Source organism: Ursus maritimus, unplaced genomic scaffold (genome assembly GCF_017311325.1).
Source record: "Ursus maritimus isolate PB19 unplaced genomic scaffold, ASM1731132v1 scaffold_31, whole genome shotgun sequence".
In the NCBI taxonomy this organism is placed as follows: Eukaryota; Metazoa; Chordata; class Mammalia; order Carnivora; family Ursidae; genus Ursus; species Ursus maritimus.
Window position 1 is genome coordinate 21,144,255 of NW_024425675.1, and position 17,406 is coordinate 21,161,660.

General features: G+C 47.5%; 1 protein-coding gene across 2 annotated transcripts; it reads left to right on the top strand.

Annotated features, from left to right (window-relative positions):
* The first annotated feature begins 5,269 nt into the window (after positions 1-5,269).
* On the top strand, positions 5,270-15,573 carry UCMA (upper zone of growth plate and cartilage matrix associated). 2 transcript variants are annotated; one of them, XM_008705445.1, is made up of 5 exons: positions 5,270-5,327; positions 5,650-5,715; positions 5,808-5,903; positions 10,200-10,298; positions 15,255-15,573. In XM_008705445.1, the coding sequence occupies exons 1-5, from the start codon at positions 5,270-5,272 to the stop codon at positions 15,350-15,352; spliced, it is 417 nt and encodes a 138-aa protein (XP_008703667.1). In that variant the 3' UTR covers positions 15,353-15,573. The 2 variants fall into 2 exon arrangements, with proteins under 2 accessions (XP_008703667.1, XP_040501440.1); XM_040645506.1 differs by lacking the exon at positions 5,808-5,903.
* The last annotated feature ends 1,833 nt before the right edge of the window (positions 15,574-17,406 follow it).

Sequence of the window (17,406 nt, forward strand, 5' to 3'; positions counted from 1 at the left end):
GAATGCAGTCAGGACTTGCTCCCCTTCACTGACCTGAACCACCTCTCTGCCCCATCCTCTTCCTTTCCTTCCCCTCCCACAAAGGGTGAGGACAATTTTTGTCATTCATAGCACTAAAGATCTTTTTACACACTTTCCTGAGACCAGCCAAAGTGATTAATTTTGAGAACAGTTATGATCTATCCATTCAAAGTCATATTCCAGAAAAACAGGGTCAACTCACCCTTCCCTTACACCAATAACTGACTCTACCCTACCCTATTCTAGAAGAATCAGCAAACCAGGAGAACCTACTGTAGTGGAACACCTCTGGTAGAGCATCTGGTTGGCTACTCTGTTATGGCTTCCTCTTGTCAACAATCATTATGACACCCCATTGCCAAGTCTTTGAGAACATTTCCAATTGACACATACCCTTCTCTCACACATATACCCTAACACATGCCCTGCTTTGTAGTAGGTATGGGATTTTTTTTAAATGATTTTTTTTATTTGAGAGAGATAGAATGAGCAGGGGGAGGGGCAGAGGAAGAGGGAGCAGACTACCCACTGAGCACAGAGCTGGATGCAGCTTGATCCCAGGACCCTGAGATCATGACCTGAGCTGAAGTTAGGCGCTTAACTGACTGAGCCACCCAGGCGCCCTAGTATGGAATTTTTGACGATGGTTGGGGGTAGTACTTCATACGGAAAATAGAACAGAGGTGACAAAGAGAAGAGGTGGACAAAATACAAGGCAAGTTCAGAGGAACAGTGAGAAATCAGAAAGCCCAGAGTTCACAGAGTGATAGGCAATACTTTTAGCTGGCACAGGATGGGCATTGATGAATCAGAATCAAGGCTAGCTGTGGGAGCAGAGCAGGGTTCTGCAGGCTCCCTGCTGGGCCAAGCATCACCCCTTTCGAGAATGGATTGTGGACAGCACGGGTTCTGGGGGAGAGCCTGGAGCACTGGGGGCAGTAGAAGGCTTTGGGAAGATGGTTCAGGAAAGTGGCTATTTATCCATTAATAGGAAAGTATTTTAATACTTTAGTAATATTGTAGCCATCACAGTGCTTGCTGGCTGAGTATCAACCTGGACATGGGTGATCTCCTGGCAATATGCAGGCAAAAATGCAGTTCTAGAATATTCCTTGCCTTTTTCTGAATGGGGACTTCGCCTCTCAGACTTAATTCCCCAGGGAGACCTCTAGAAACCATTTTCATAGGGACTAATAATATTCTGTAGCATGTGAGGGGAAAAGCTCTAAAGAAGCTCCATGACACTCTGGCCAGGCGCTTAGAGAAATGAATGTCTTTTACAGGAAAATAAGAAATGAGAAAGGTTTTAGACATGTCCTGACTCACGAAGTTCTCATTTTCCACACCCAACCATGTCAGCACAGTCATCTCCAGAGGCACATCAAATAATCCGAAACTTTTTTCTCAAACTCTCACCCTCTTGCCCAACAAACAAGCCTTCACATTCACATCTAAGGTGTTTTAATCTCACTGCTCCTGTGACCTGAGGAGGTGGCAGGAAAAATGTTCATCTATATTCATATGGGGACTCCTGAGAAAGTTGAGTTCTGGGGATCCCCTGGTTCCCAGGGTCATGAGTCCCCTTTTTGGTATAATCCTTAACCTACCCTATCAAATGGGCAAGGGGAAATGGGCTCAGGAACATAACTAGTCCATTGAAAATGAAGTAATATGAAAGAACATAATATATTATTTTTTTAAAAGACCTATTTATTTTTAGAGAGAGAGAGAGAGTGCATGAGCAGGGGGAGGGCCAGAGGGAGAAACAGGCTCCCTGCTGAGTGTAGAGCCTGACTCCGGGCTTGATCTCATGAATCTGAGATCATGACCTGAGCCTAAATCAAGAGTTGGAAGTCCAACCAACTGAACCATCCATGCACCACAAAGCATAATATATTCTTAGTATTAGGTGCAGAAAATGGGGTTTTACATATTTGTTTTGGAAGAACACTTACCATGCACCATAGCATTTAGTGATGTCATTTGCCTGGACACACTGTCCCCAAGGGCCATTTCCACTTACATGAGTCATGCCCACAGGCCCTGCTGGATCAGGTGATATGTTGAATCAGTGACCTTGTCAGAGTTAAAATTGTAAAAGACAAAGTTAAACAGGCAAGGAAAGCTTTATTCAGGACTACTGCAACACAGGAGTGATGCTAAACTCAACTCCACTGAAGCAAGGACCTGGAGGGTTTTTAAGAGGTGGGGTGGGGGGAATCTCAGGCCACCTGCATTTGTTAACTGCCCTTCACAACTGGAGCAAGGTGCCTACCAAAGTCAAGTGTCTACCCTCCCATAGAGATTGGGACATAGGGGTGCTATCTTGTTTGAGATTTTCATTTCAAAAAAGAAGGTCCCCAGGTCCCTGAGAAAGACATTCCTGGATTGTAAGACCAGCAAGAGACTGGGAGAAGATCTGCATAGATTTCAAAGGGGCAGAGAAAGAATTTATAATTGCAAGTTTTCTCAAGTAAATGCTCTAAGAAAAGGGAGGTCAGGGGCCTGTCATCAGGAAGGAAATTGCCTAAACTTTGGTCAAGTTGAGGAGAATGTTAGAGCCAACTTGGCCACCCTCAAATGCAATCCATAAGTGCACCACAAAATTTGTTCCTGCTGCTTGAGAACAATCCTGAACCCAGTGATACATTAACTTGGAAATTTTGAGTCCCTGTGTGAATACCTTCTTATGAATAGAGCCCACTGAAATAAGCTTATAAATGTTCCCTTTTAATGCCCTCACCCAAGAGTATTTTCACTGATTAATTCAATAAACATTTATGAAGTACCTATTCTGTGCTGGGCATCATTTTAGTAGAGCAAGATGGAAACTTCTCTTCAAAAAGACCTCACAGCACTAGAGAAGGAAGATGAGTAAATGAAGATGGAAAAGATAATGTGAGAGTTCCTCAAAAGTTAAATACAAAGGTACCATGTGACCTAACAATTCTGCTCCTAGGGATCTACTCAAGAGAAATAAAAACATATGTCTACCCAAAACCGTGCACGAGAATGTTCATAACAGCCTTATTTATGATAGTCAAAAGGTAGAAATGACCCAAATGCCCATTAAGTGCTGAATGCATAAATAAAATATGGCATACTCTACAACAGAGTATTATTCCGTAGCAGGGAGAAATGAAGTACTGATGTGTGCTACAACATAAATGAACCTTGAACACAATATTTGAAGTGAAAGAAGCCAGTCACAATGGATCACACATTGTATGACTCCATTTAGATGGAATGTCCAGAACAGGAAAATCCAGAGACAGAAAGCAAATTAGTGGTTGCTTAGGGCTTTGGGGGTTGAAAATAGTGGGGAGTGATGGCTAATGGGTATGGGATTTCTTTTGGGGTGCTGAAAGAGTAAAGTTGATTCTGGTTTAGTATATTCACAAAATTATTGTTGTGGGAAAATGAGAAGAACACTGGATTTGACATTAGAAGATCTGGTCTGAATCCCACAAGTGTCAGATTCTTGATTTGTTCAATGCATGTCCTTTGAGCTTTCTCCTGTGTTCTCCATCTCATTGAATGGTCTTGCCATCCACACAGTTCCCCAAACCAGAGACACGGGAGCCATCTGAATGCACACCTTCCAGTCTCTCTCTGCCTTAATCACTGCCCAAACCTTCACTAACCAGTTGAGCCCTGCGGATTCTTTCTTCAGTCTTTTGAAATGCTCTGTCTTCTCCATTTTTGCTCTTCCTGCCTTTTGCTGACACCATCTCCCACCTGGACTACTGCAAAAGCCGTCTCTAAGTCCTAGCGCTTAACCACTCCCATCCTCCACATCACTGGGAGGGTAGTGTCCCTAAGAAAACCTTCCTGTCACTTCTCTGCTCAAAATCATTCAATGGTTCATGACTGTGTCATGATAGCAAACACATATCTAAGCTCCATGCATGCCAGGCACCATTCTGACTTTGGATGTGTTAACTCCAATCCTCACATCAGTCTAAATGGCAGAGGAGGGGATTAGGCATGAGGAGGTAATGACTTGTCCAAGGCCATGCAGCTGGCCAAGGCTGGAGCTGGGGTTGAATCCAGGGAGCCTGGTCAGGATCTGTGCTTATAGCCCCCACACTAGGCTGCCTCACAAAGATGGAGCCCAAACTCCTTCCTGTGGCCTCGGCCCTGCCTACCTCCGACCCTCCACATTCTTGTGGGCTCTGGTATTATCGAACTGTATTTCCTCACAATGGCCTCACTTAGCTTTGCCATCCCAGGTATGACCAAGAAGTTCACTGAGAATTGGGGTACAGGTCTCCCATGGGTGCCCTCCTTCTCCCCACACCTTCACGTAGGTGTGGGCTGTGCTCTAGGTCTAGTGATGGTTGCCATTAAGAAAACTCTAAACAATGTCCAAAGTGCAACTCTTCAGTTAGTAACAGAGTCGAGGATCGTTCATAATGAATGACAATGTCAAGAACGTATCTCCAAAGGGACTGCACTCTGATGGCCCCACAGAGCTCTGATCCCATTAGTGTTACCACTTCTAGGAACTCATTTCCTCCCATACATGGGGTATGCCTTTGTCTCCTTCTAGAGACGCATGCTCAGCTGTGCGCTCTTCACACACTGTGTGCTGCTCTCCCTCCGCCATGATAGGCAGTCTGCCTCTCTTCCTCAAAGTCTTGAAAGGGCACTGGGGCCCCGCGACAGGGGTCCGTGTTTTGCTGGACAGTGAACATCAGCTGGGGGATATGTCTGGTTACTGTTGTAACAGCCTATGTATCCAAGCGAGGGTCACCTAAGGGGGTCTTTCAGGCTTTCTGGTCCCTCTGCCTGACATCTCAGTCAAAGTCTCCCACTGAGGCCCACTCCCTTCCCCCACAGGCCTCAGCCTCCAGGACTAGAGCTCCCACCTCCCCTGAAGCAGATGCCAGGATCTCTTTCAAAGTCTTTGGAATCCTGACTCTTGGGCTGGGCATTCCAACAGCAACTCCTTGGGTGTGGAACTTGGAAAGGCCACTTCAAAACTGTCTCGGCTGGGGCCCGACGACAGGCTCTGCTTCTGTGAAGTTCTGCAGGACGCCAAAACCATCTCCAGTGCTCCAGAAGGAGCAGCCAATGGAAGCCGCAGCTGAGACCCCTCCCACACCCCCCCAGGGGTATCCAGGTCTCCTGCTTCCCTCCCTCCTGGTATCCCTGGCACAGACGTGAGGACCTGGCAGCTGGCTCCAGGGTCTGTAGAACCCTCTCTGCCCTGTGGTTCCCAAACGGAGCCTCAGCCCCTCCAAAAATGGCCTGGAGACAGCTGCTCCTCGCCTTCTGTCTCTCAGCTGCTGTGCTCCTGACCAGTGAGTATGGGGCGGCTCCAGCATGGACTGGTGTTAGGTGAGGCTGCTCAGCTGGCCCAGGTAGAAAGGGGTGGGGGTGCTTACTGGTAAGACGGCTGTGCCGGTGTGTGTGTGTGTGTGAGTGTGTGTACAACACAACACAGCAAGAACAGCTTACTTGGTGGTTTCCTGGGGAGACTGCTCTGCGACTGGCATGTGAGAGCCCCAGGGCCCCACAGTGGGGCCTGGCAATTCACAGTGTCTGGGAAGGACTGTCCCAGCCCAGCTCTGGGTGAGGGCTCCCCTTGAGGTGCTGCAGCCCTCACCCTGTGCTCTCCCACAGTGCTGCAGGAGGGGACTGGCGCATTAGTGGGTACCCGGCAGGTGGCAGGACAAGAGGCCCAGGAAGGTGAGTGCAAGGGCCACCCAGGGCTGCAAGGGGGGTGGGCCATCTACTGCAGTAGCCTGGGCTGGTTGTGATGGGTCTCTCTCGGGTTTCAGATGTAGAACAGAAGATTTTCATGCAGGAATCAGATGCATCAAATTTCCTCAAGAGGCGCGGCAAGCGGTCCCCCAAATCCCAAGATGAGGCCAATGGTAAGGATGCTAGAGGCCTGCCTTCTGCTCGCCCCTCCCATTCCTTTCGCAGTCAGCTGGGCTGTGGGGACTGCAAGGGATGGAGGAGGGCTCCACTTGGCTATCGGGTATCAAAGTGATGACGGCTCTGAATTAGGAATTCCACATTTCCTCGATTGCAGGTCACATCTTTGACCACACCATCAGAGTAAGGCACAAAAAGGGGCAGTGCTACATCGAATGCACTTAATAGAAAGAAGATGCATCCCAATTTCAGGAAGTTTAAAACGTTCAACAGAAATATGTTCTAGTCAGGAGGGAACACAGTATCTGGGTGTGTGCTTCTTGGGGGTATCGGACAGTGCCCCACGTGCAAGAGCAACCAATAGCACTACAGGCAGGGAGAGGGCGCGTGGGACTGGGAGCTGGGACTCTGGGCTTGGTGACAGCTGTGTTGCCAAGTGACCTTGGCCACTCCCCCCCCCCCCCCCCCCGGTCCCAGTTTCCTTATTTATAAGCCCCTGAAATTCTGGTATTCAGCCAGTAATGATTTTTTGTTTTTGTTTTGTTGTTGTTTTTAATTTTCATTTCCAATGCATTTGGAAGGCTTTTGAGCTTGGAAGTGTGTCTCCTTCTTAGTCTGAAGTAGGCCCTGGTGTCCCCTGCCTGGCAGGGACCATCATTTCCATGATCTGCTGACTCTTGAAGGCATCTGAGTTCTCTGCCCTTGAACTAGATTCTTCCAAGGACTCTGAGCTCTGTCTCCGAGTCTGTGGCTTGATTCATTACTTGCGCGTGTGTCTGAATAAACTCTCTGTGTCCCTTGGCACTCTCAGCAAGGCCAACTTGCTCAGTAAAAATAACAGGACTGTTTTCAAATGATGAAAATGCTTGGAGATGAAATTCCTGTCCCCTCCCCCCAGCCGACTGGATAAGTAAGAACCACACTGGGAAAATCTCCAGGCCTCACCCAACTTGAGATTTAGAAGTTAGCAAACATCCAGACACACGGGAAGGGCTGTGATGAAGGCCGGCCAGTTCTTGATGGAAATCAGAGAAGCCGCCTCCTGGCAGACTCCCAGTGGGCAACAGGCGTCAATTTAGGAGAGGTGAATAGTTTCTATCCTCATAAGCTGATTCAGAACCATGAGGAGCGTGATGAAGCCACAGGTCCCTCACCTCAAATAGAAACTGTGTGTGTCAGTCATGAGGGGCCCAGGACAGCCTGGTGAAGACGTGGGACGCACCTGAGTTCACCTGCTGTCACCTGGGCGACTCCCGTGCATGGGCGGGAGAGCAATGCTCAGTTATGTCTCAGGCTGGGGAAAAGGCAAGTGACACTGATAGGCTGGAATCTGGAACCAGGAACAGGCACCTGACATCTCTAAGCAACTAGGTAAAGATGCAGGAGGTTCCTTTAGGATGAGAGGAGGCACTGAGAATGAAATGCATCACCTGAGAAGGGAGGTACATGACGCACAGGATGCACAGGGTTGACGTGGCCTTTTGTCCCAAGACAAATCGTTCTTAGCCTCTGCCGCGTCTAGGGTCCCATTTGTCTCACCTTCAGAAAGGCAATTTGGGAAGACAGCTACTTTTTCGAAGTACATAGGACTAGAAAATGCTTCTTTAGAATTGGTGATGGCTCATGAAGCACTTGCTTCCTACACTCCAAATCCCCTTCCCTCCCATCGCCAGGGGGTTTCTGGGGCCTGGAGCAACACTGGGGCTCATGGTGGGTCATAAGGGGGATGGTGCCATGAAAGGTTTGCTCTGGGCCGAGTAGTGGAGTGTGGGCCCCTGGGGCTCTAGCTTGTCCCAAGCTATGCCCTCACCAACTGTGTGACTTTGATTAGGTCATTGCACCTCTCTGAGCCTCAATTCCCTCCTAAGAAATGTGTGGATGTGGGGCAGGGGTAAGCGTGGGGTAAGGACTGGAGTACCAATTCCTTCTGCCAGACTCAAGTATCCTACAACTATGAGCGTAAAGGCATAAATGTGGGAAAAACAAGGGACTTACCTAAGGAATCTACACTGAGATCAATTCACAGATAATTGGATTTTTACTCTGAGTTACATAAAATAATGTAATATAAATAACAAGTATTTAATTAATTTACTTATTATTGTAGGCCCCTTAACTTTCAAACATTTCAGATGGTTTATGGTATTATTATTGCACGAAGAAATACTTCGTTGTTTGTCTTAGCTCCCCTCTAATGTGGGGTGGGGCAGGAACCCAACGGCTTCCTCAGTTTCTGCTTCCAACATGACTTCCTCCTGCAAGGCCAAGCTGGGGGGGGGGGGGGGGTAACGGCGCCTCAGTCTCCCCTCTTTGATGTGATCATACAAGCAGAGTGGGAGGGGTCCTTGAGGGGCCAGTTCCTCCGGCACCAGACATGGCCTTCTTGCTATTGTGAATTTGTCCAGTTAAAGCCCAGTTAAAAGCAATTATCTTGATACTAAGAGAGCTTTCAATAATTTCCTTCAGACAACCAGAGTTCTCACACCAAAGAGGTCAAGATTTAAGGGTAGAAATGGATGAACCTGGAAACTCTTTTACACCAAAAAATCTCAGATCTAGAAAGATTTTTTCAGGCTAAATTAAAGCAGCTGAAGAACAGCTGTACATGCTGGTGAAGTGTGATGTTTCAGGTGGGGATTCCCACGGGGGGCTCAAGGTGCTGCTGGGGGGTCTTGAGTGTTCAACTGCCAAGGAATGGTCACCATATTTATATGTTCTTAGTGACAGTTTTCACTTATCACTGGGGGTATTTCTTCTGACCACAGAGGTGTACCCCTCAATTTTATCATGTGGAACTCAGATTTCTCATAAAAAAGTTTACAGCTGGGGCACCGGGGTGGCTCAGTCAGTGAAGAGTCTAACTCTTGGTTTCAGCTCAGGTCATGATCTCAGGGTGGTGAGATCAAGTTCCACATCAGGCTCCACGCCCAGCGTAGAGTCTGCTTGAGAGTCTCTCTCCCTTTCCCTCTGCTCCTCTCCCTGTTCTCTCTCTCAAATAAAATCTTAAAAAAAAAAAAAGTTTACAGCCAACTTTACTAGAATGCATTGCCTTAAAAAATAAGGGATACCTGTAGTCAGTATCGTCATCATCAGGAAGTTTACCTGATCACCTCATATTCTGTACCAGTTACCCACTGCCATGTACCAATGGACCCTGAATTCAGCAGCTTAAAACCAGATTTACTGTCTCCTAGTTGCTCAGCAGTCCAGATATGCCTCAGCTGGGGGCCTCAGGCTCAGCAACTCTCCCAGGCTGTAGTCATCTCAAGGCCTGACTGTAAGATCTACCTTCCAACAAGCCTGACTATCCATCAGGCCACCAGTTCTTTGCCATGAGTAGGCCTCTCCATAGCACTGTTTACCACATGGCAGCTGGCTTCCCTCAGAGCAAGATGCCAGACCATCATGTCTGCCAACTTCTGTTCATTAGAAGAGAGTCATTAAGGCCAGCCCACACAAAGGGAAGGAACTGCCTAAGGACATGGATATCTCATTTTATCATCCCTCAGATCTATCTCATTTTATCATCCCTACCATCATTGTGCCCTGTATACATTCTATCATAGCAGCCATACTGCTGGGCATGACTTATTTTTGTATCTTTCTCCTTATCTGGATTATAGGCCTCTAAAATAAAGGGACAGAATCTTTCTTACTTGCCTTTTTAATTTGTGCCTGGGACACATTTTGGCTATGACAGGTGCTCAAAGACAGACTTGAAAGTATTAATGTGAAATTAACTTTATTTTTTAAAAAAGATTTTGTTATTTATTTGAGAGAGGGAGCCTGTGAGAAAGCGAGAACACGGACGGGACAGGGGGCAGAGGGAGAGGGAGAACCGGGCTCCCTGCTTATCTCTGAGCCCGACCTGGGGCTCGATCCAAAGACCCCACGATCATGACCTGAGCCAAAGGCAGACGCTTAACCAACTGAGCCACCCAGGTGCACCAATGTGAAATTAACTTTAAGCTGATTATTCCCTCCTAGAATTCATTTCTAATCATTGGATTTCTAGTTTCTAACTGGCCCAGTATACTCAGATGCACCACTAATTTTATGAGTGAAACTAACTAGCTTTTCTCATTTGCAAAATGCAGTGCTTGGATGGGGTGAGTTCCTGGGTCCTTCAAGTTTTAAAGTAAATCACCTTCATGAAGCTTCCATCTGCACCCCTCCTGAGCAATCCCTCCCCACTAGGTTCAAGCTGCTCAGGCAAAATGACCAGTGTTCCCCTAAATGCATGCAGCTGCCCCCATTCTTAGAGGCAACTATTGCTTCTTGCCTTTTCCCAGTGGAGAACGGGCAGAAGCTGTGGGCTGACGAGCTGCGGAGAGAGTATTACGAGGAACAAAGGAACGAGTTTGAGAACTTCGTGCAGGAGCAAAATGACGGTAAGAGCTCTTCAGCCACCCTCCTCGGGGAAGTGGGCCTTTGGGGAAAAATCAAAAGTTGCTTCCATATCTCCCTAGACTTCAATTAGAGGAGGGAGGTGTAAGTGAGGCTCTTTCCTCAGTTCACATCTATTGGAGTCTTGAAGGAAGAAAGACACACCAATGGGTCAGAACTTGAGAAGGCACGAAGAGGACACAACACCTAGATTTCCACTGGCTCAGGGAATTTTTGGCTGATTCTATTTTCTCCTCCTACTTGGAGGAGGTGGTGGCCCACGTTCCCTGTCTTAGCGCCTATGCTAGTGGCTTAGCTCTGGTGACAGGTGCGTTGGAAAGACTTCAAACTCACTTTCAACTCCCCTGGATTCACATCAACATAATGGCTCTAGGAACTACTCATTCTGGCCTTTGCTCACCTATTCACTATATCAGTATCTTTTTTTTTTTTTTTTAAGATTTTACTTATTTATTTGAGAGAAAGAGAGCACAAGCAGGGGGAGCAGCAGGCAGAGGGAGAGAGAGAAGCAGGCTCCTTCCTGAGCAAGGAGCCTGATGCGGGGTTCGGTCCCAGGAACCCGGGATCATGACCTGAGCCAAAGGCAGACGCTTCACTGACTGAGCCACCCAGGTGCCCCTATAATCAATATCTTATCTGACAAGTTTAACCAAACCAGGAAATCTGACTTCAGAAAGCAACTCACTGATAGCACTGGGCACACTCTAAGTTTGATATGCTTTGCTTGTGCCTTTACGCAACTGCTGTCTTTTCTAAACCTTGGCTTTTGTGTCAGAGTCTCTTGCCAGGCAAACGACACACTTCATTCGCTGCTTCAGCCCTTGGACAGACAGGACTCCTGCCTCCCTCAGGCAATGCTGATTTCACCAAGGCCGCAGTGGTGACAGCTGGGTGTGGGCATGGGCAGGGGCAGAGGGAGATGTTTTTGAACCAGTCTCCCATGGCATGGGATGGGACTTTGCATCTATTAAGTGTCCTCAAGTGTCATCCAGAGCAAAACCCTATAGAAACACTGATTAGGGCTAAGGCTAGCAGGCCGGAGTGTGTTATTTATGCTTATTTCTGTTCTGGTCTTTCCCCCACACTTCAAGATGGAAATGCTCCCGAGCAAGCTCCTGAATGTAAGTGAGCTTGGACAAAAGGCCCCAGTTTAGGTGAGCTTTGCTAGAGAAAGTCTGTGATTTTCGTTCTGAAGTCATGAGCCTCCTGGCTTGTATGCTCTGGTGGATTTGGGAGGTAGCACTCTCTGAGGGCATCTCTTAGGAAAAGGATACAATCACCAGGTACCCAAGGGCTGCAAGCCATGCCCACTGGCTCACAGGTGGCACCTGACCCCTGCAAACAGGTACTGGGCTTGGATCCCACCAAATCAAGGTTTTCCGGGAACATCCTGGGAAAAATAAACCCAGGCTGTTGTAACTCAGAGGCAAAATATTTCTGTTCAACATTTGTTTACCTTGGTGAACAGCTTGGGGAGAGGCATTTAAAAAATGAGAACGGGGCCTGCAAAATTCCTTCAGGGTCTTTTTTTCTTTTTTTGAACTCACCGTATTAATAATAGGACTTTATTCTGGGCATTTGTAAATGTTTCCGATCCAAATCCCTAGCATCTGGGTGGAGAACACTCACTGTTTTCCCTTTCACACTGAATTAGGGTGAGGGGCCAGGCACTCGAGGGATGGCCAGTCCTCTACCAAAGCCAGAGAGACAGCCATCGGGGGCCTGAGGCCTTGCCCACAAAGATGAAGACTGCAGGCCAGGACACGGGCCTATGGGGGTTGTAATGACAGAGCTGTTGTCACTGGTTGAGCACTTGGCTCTGTCCGGTGCTGTTCTAAACCACCCACCCCTTACACCCAGCCTCTCGGGTCTTACAATTTCTGTGTTTTTGTTTCAAAAACTCAGGCTTAGAAAGGAGCTTGAATATCCAAAGTGCCATCACTAGTCAGGGATTCAAACCAAGGTATGTTTGCCAGCCAAGAAATGTTCTTATAAATGAAGGATGATCAGGTGCGTGGAGGTCTTGGGGGACCCTCTTCGATCTGGGAATTAGTCCCTGCAGTTGGATGGAGTGAGGAGTGACGTGAGTAAGGAGAGCATGCCCTCCCCACCCCCAGCCCCAGCCTCTCCAGGGCTGCTTTTTTTTTTTTTTTTTAAAGATTTTATTTATTTATTTATTCGACAGAGATAGAGACAGCCAGCGAGAGAGGGAACACAAGCAGGGGGAGTGGGAGAGGAAGAAGCAGGCTCATAGCAGAGGAGCCTGATGTGGGGCTCGATCCCATAACGCCGGGATCACGCCCTGAGCCGAAGGCAGACGCTTAACCGCTGTGCCACCCAGGCGCCCCTCCAGGGCTGCTTAATAAAGGAAGGAGGCAAAAAGGTAGAGCAGGTCTAGCCTGCCTGAGGGTAAATGCTGATGTGAAATACATCTCAATTTTCCTCCTCTCCCCTCACCTCAGCCCCAGAGCACATGACTGCAGGGTGTTAGCCCACACCGGGTTGGTGAAACCTCTACCCCAGGGAAGCGCTCTCAGCCCTTCCCTGAGACCCCCACACACTCCTCAGTCAGGACCCTGGTTTTTCAATTGGCTATTTTGATCTGACCATGTCACCTAGTCTCAGAATAACCAGCAGCCGCAGCAAGTTTGGTCCCACCCTTTAAAAGCAAATGCTGAGGGATGACCATGGATAAATGAAAGGCCTAGGATTTCCAGAGGAAGTTTAGGCAGGTGGTCTGGATCAGAGGGACCTTCCTGAGAGCCTGAGAACACCATCTTGAAGGCCCATCAGCCCATCCAGGACACCAGACCTCCTCTGGGAAGGCTGTGGCTCCTGGTTATTTCTCTACTCAAAACCACCAGTTTTATGAGGCAAAGATGCTCTTTATGCCTTTGAGTTCTGCCTCTGGAAGTGCCAGGATAAAGAGTGTGTTGCGCTCCTACCTCTGCAGTCTGTGTGGGAGCAAATGTCTCCTTCTACCTTCAAAGCCAGAAGCCTGGGTTGGCCCATCTGGGCTTGGCTGCATGACACCTGGCTTGGCTAAAAATGCTCAGCCACAGGTGGTCCCCTACACAAAAGCCACACTGTTCAGGCCTTTACCAGGGAGGCCTTCCCTTTGTCTAGGTAAAATGGTGTATGAAGAAACTGGCATGACCTGGAGAAAAAAAAATCAACTTCTATGTCAAAATCATGTTCTCAAGATTGGCAAAGAGTAGCTGATCTATCTGGCCTGAGAAAGGTCTGAAGGGCTGAAGACCCAAAGCTCCAGCCACGGCCTGACTCTAAGCCAGGCTGTCCTGGGGTACTAAGTCCCAAAGGTGATTTCCAGCATCAAGGATAGCACCAACTCCAAGCTCACAGAGGAAGGAAACCTACCCAGCAGTCACGATGTCTGAACACTCAGCAGTAACAGGGGGTTCTTCTTGTCGAGGGCATCTGGCTTTCATGGGGGCTAAGGACCACGCTGACGCCCATTTTCTCCACATCCTGACGTCACCATTCGAACCATGCCCCAGAGAATGAGGTTCACTGGCACCAAAGTCAGGTTCACAGGCTTTTTGGTGGTGAAGCCCACATTTGAAAAAACAGAGGCAAGGACAATTTTTGAGGTTCTGAGTCCTTGATACTATCTTTTTCTGTTAGAACTTCCTATCCTCCCAACATTTTCCGCAACTACTTAAAAACTGTGGTAAAATTTACATAAAATTTGCCATCATCACCATTTTTAAGCATACAAGTCGGTGGCATTTAGCACATTCACACTGTTGTGCCACCAGCACCACTATGGATTCCTAGAACCCTTCCATCACCTCAGAGAGGAACTCTGTACCCATTAGGCAACAGTTAACTCCCCATTCCCCAGTCTCTGCTCACCTCGAATACATTTCAGGCTCTACCAATTTGTCTGTTCTAGGTATTTTATAGAAGTCGAATTACACAGCACATGTCTTTTTGTGTCTGGCGTATTTCATTCCTTTTTATGACTGAATGAATAATACATATGTGTGTGTGTGTGTATCACTTTTTGTTTATCCATTCATTTGCCCCTGTTTTCACTTCTCTTAGCTATGGACCTAGGAGTAGAATTGTTGGGTTATGTGGTAATGCTATTTAACTTTTTGAGGAGTCTTACGTTTGCCTTTTTACACACTGAGGGACTTGTGAAATCTGCTCGTGCTTTCATGGCCCCTAACAATGACAAGCAGTGTGGACTTGGTGTCAGGAGCCTAATTCTACAATTGAACAAAGTTGTTATTCAGAAAATGTCTGATTAAAGACAGCAAAGTTAGGACTTTCTTACTAAAAACTCCCTTCTGTTCTTTTCAGCCTTTTACTTTGAAAATCTCCAACATATGCAAAAGTATACAGTTCAGTGAACCCCCATATTATCATCACCCAGAATCAATGATTATCAAATTTCCCTCCATTTTGCTTCACCCACCCCCTTTTCTGGATAGTTCTTAAAACATCATTTTATTTTTAAAGCCTGAGAAAAAATTACTCATAACGCCGCCACTTGAAGTTGACAGTTATTTCCATCCATGATGTATTTTTTCAACCACAAGCCTATCATCTCTTTTCGTTACTGTTCTGTTCTCTTTGTGCTTCATTTCTTAGTTGTTGCCTCTTTGAGCCAGTTGTTACCTCTCCCTGCTTTGCTGCCTGTGTAGGGGAAAGAGCACAGGACTGAGACACAAATCTTGATCTTGGCTCTCCTGGCTTCCAGCTCTGTCTCCTGCCTGGGCTTGGCTCCCAAAGTGAGGCCTTTTGACTCACTGTTCTATCAGGTCTTTCAACTCAGACGTTCTGTTTGGCACAGTTTGTTCGTGTCACCACAGGGTAGGCAGTTTGGGTTGACGGCTGCCAAGAGCTTGGTGGCTCTCCTCAGATCTGAGTCCTCTCCATGCTAACAGGACCATTTTATTTCTGCTCCTCAGAACAGGAAGAGAGAAGCCGGGAAGCTATGGAGCAATGGCGCCAGTGGCATTATGATGGCCTGTACCCATCATATCTCTACAACCGCCACCACATCTGACCTCATCTTGACAGACCAAGACGACGGAGCAAACTCACATATCCACTGCAGGTGTTTGAACAACGCTTCCATACAAACAGGCCCCTTCAAAGGGTCTCACCTTGGGGCTATGTAAACACACATGCCTTTTGCTCTGATGGATTAAGATGCTCTGGCTTTTGCTTCTTTGCAGATGATTTTCTGAGTTGGGCAAACACCTGCGGGGCCTCCTAGTATCCTACAGTAACTCCCCCTTCCTTAGCCATTGTTCCCACTGTAAGACTCCTGTCCTGTAGAACAATGAAAAGGATCGCAATAAAGAGAAAAGATGACATGTTTGCTTACAGCTTAGAAATAAAAGTGCTGAGTCGACACTATCATCTTTTGAAATCTCAAACTGTCATGCCAACTTGTCTCCCTGAGCCTGACTGACACGTTACTCTCACTAACTTAGGCATTTGAAACCCTGAACTCAAGGTGTATTGCTCATAATTTTCTTAGTCTGTCTCAGTAAGTCACACAAGTGAAAGAGAAATGTTAACACAACTGTTTAGGTTAAGACCATTCTCTGGGATGGATACTGAGACCAGATGTTTCCTCATGTCTCTGAAGAGTTTCAAGGTTCAACTGTGGTTTCTTAACTGCATCAAATCAGAAGCCAGGATTATAGCAAGGCCAGGTATAACCAAAACTATAAAGCAGAAATTTAGCTTTGGTGTTACCTCAGTTTTCCTCCTAGTGCCTGTACGCCTTAACATAAAGCTGCCATAGCATTGTGTAACAAACTGGGTAGCTTGACACAATAAAAATGGATTCTCTTACAGTTCTGGAGGCTGGAAGTCCGAATTCAAGGTGTCAGCGGAGCCATGCGTGCTCCCTCTCTCTAGGGGAGGATCCTGCCTTGTCTGCTGCAGCTTCTGGTGGCTCCAGGACTCCCTGCCTGGTGGCAGCAGCACTCTGATCTCCACGTCTGTTGTCACAGGCCTTTTCCTTTGTGTCTTCACATCGTCTTCCCACTGTTTGTCTATGTCTCTGCTCTTTTCTTTTTTTTTAAAGATTTTGTTTATTTATTTGACAGAGATAGAGACAGCCAGCGAGAGAGGGAACACAAGCAGGGGGAGTGGGAGAGGAAGAAGCAGGCCATAGCAGAGGAGCCTGATGTGGGGCTCGATCCCATAATGCTGGGATCACGCCCTGAGCCGAAGGCAAACGCTTAATGACTGCGCCACTCAGGCGCCCCTCTGTCTCTGGTCTTCTTGATATCACTTTATTTTTAAGTCAACTCTACACCCAACGTGGGGCTCGAACTCACAAACTCGAGATCAAGAGTCACGTGCTCTGGGGCGCCTGAGTGGCACAGCGGTTAAGCGTCTGCCTTCGGCTCAGGGCGTGATCCCGGCGTTATGGGATCGAGCCCCACATCAGGCTCCTCCGCTGTGAGCCTGCTTCTTCCCCTCCCACTCCCACTACTTGTGTTCCCTCTCTCGCTGGCTGTCTCTATCTCTGTCAAATAAATAAAATCTTAAAAAAAAAAAAAGAGTCACGTACTCTACCTTCTTATAAAGACCCCAGTCATATTGAATGAAGGGGGGGACCCAACTCAGCTTCTAACAGTGCCCCTTTCTTCTCTCCCAACCACCCCACTTCCTGCCCCAGACTCACCATCTATCCTACTTTACCCTTGCTCTCAACTACCCTCGGGAATTCCCTACTAAGAACGAAGAACAATCAAGAACAGCTGCAGCAGGCACCTCCGTGGGGGACACACTATATGAGAAGATATAGAGAAGTCTAGAGGAAGTACAAGCATCCCCTCTTAGCGACCTCCCTGTCCCCCACCATGGGGCCACTACTTCCCCTGAGACCTGGGTCCCTGGCCGGCTAGTCCAGTCTGCTTCTGAGGTTGGGATCCCAGGGCAGCGTAGGGGGACTTTGCTTTAAGGCAAAGCTGCTCAGCTGGGGTAAAATACTCCACCAGAGGCGGGACGATTTATTAGAGCAGGCCATTTTGTAACGAATGCATGTATTTTTAAGTAATCTTTTAAAAGGCTGATAAGATCCTAATGATTAAGCAA

What these genes read in the sequence shown, in the direction of transcription:
- UCMA (XM_008705445.1), top strand. Translation starts at nt 5,270, where the DNA reads ATGGCCTGGAGACAGCTGCTCCTCGCCTTCTGTCTCTCAGCTGCTGTG. An exon ending in AGCTGCTGTGCTCCTGACCA is followed by an intron (nt 5,328 to 5,649) that starts GTGAGTATGGGG and finishes GCTCTCCCACAG; the next exon opens with TGCTGCAGGAGGGGACTGGC. An exon ending in CGTGCAGGAGCAAAATGACG is followed by an intron (nt 10,299 to 15,254) that starts GTAAGAGCTCTT and finishes TCTGCTCCTCAG; the next exon opens with AACAGGAAGAGAGAAGCCGG.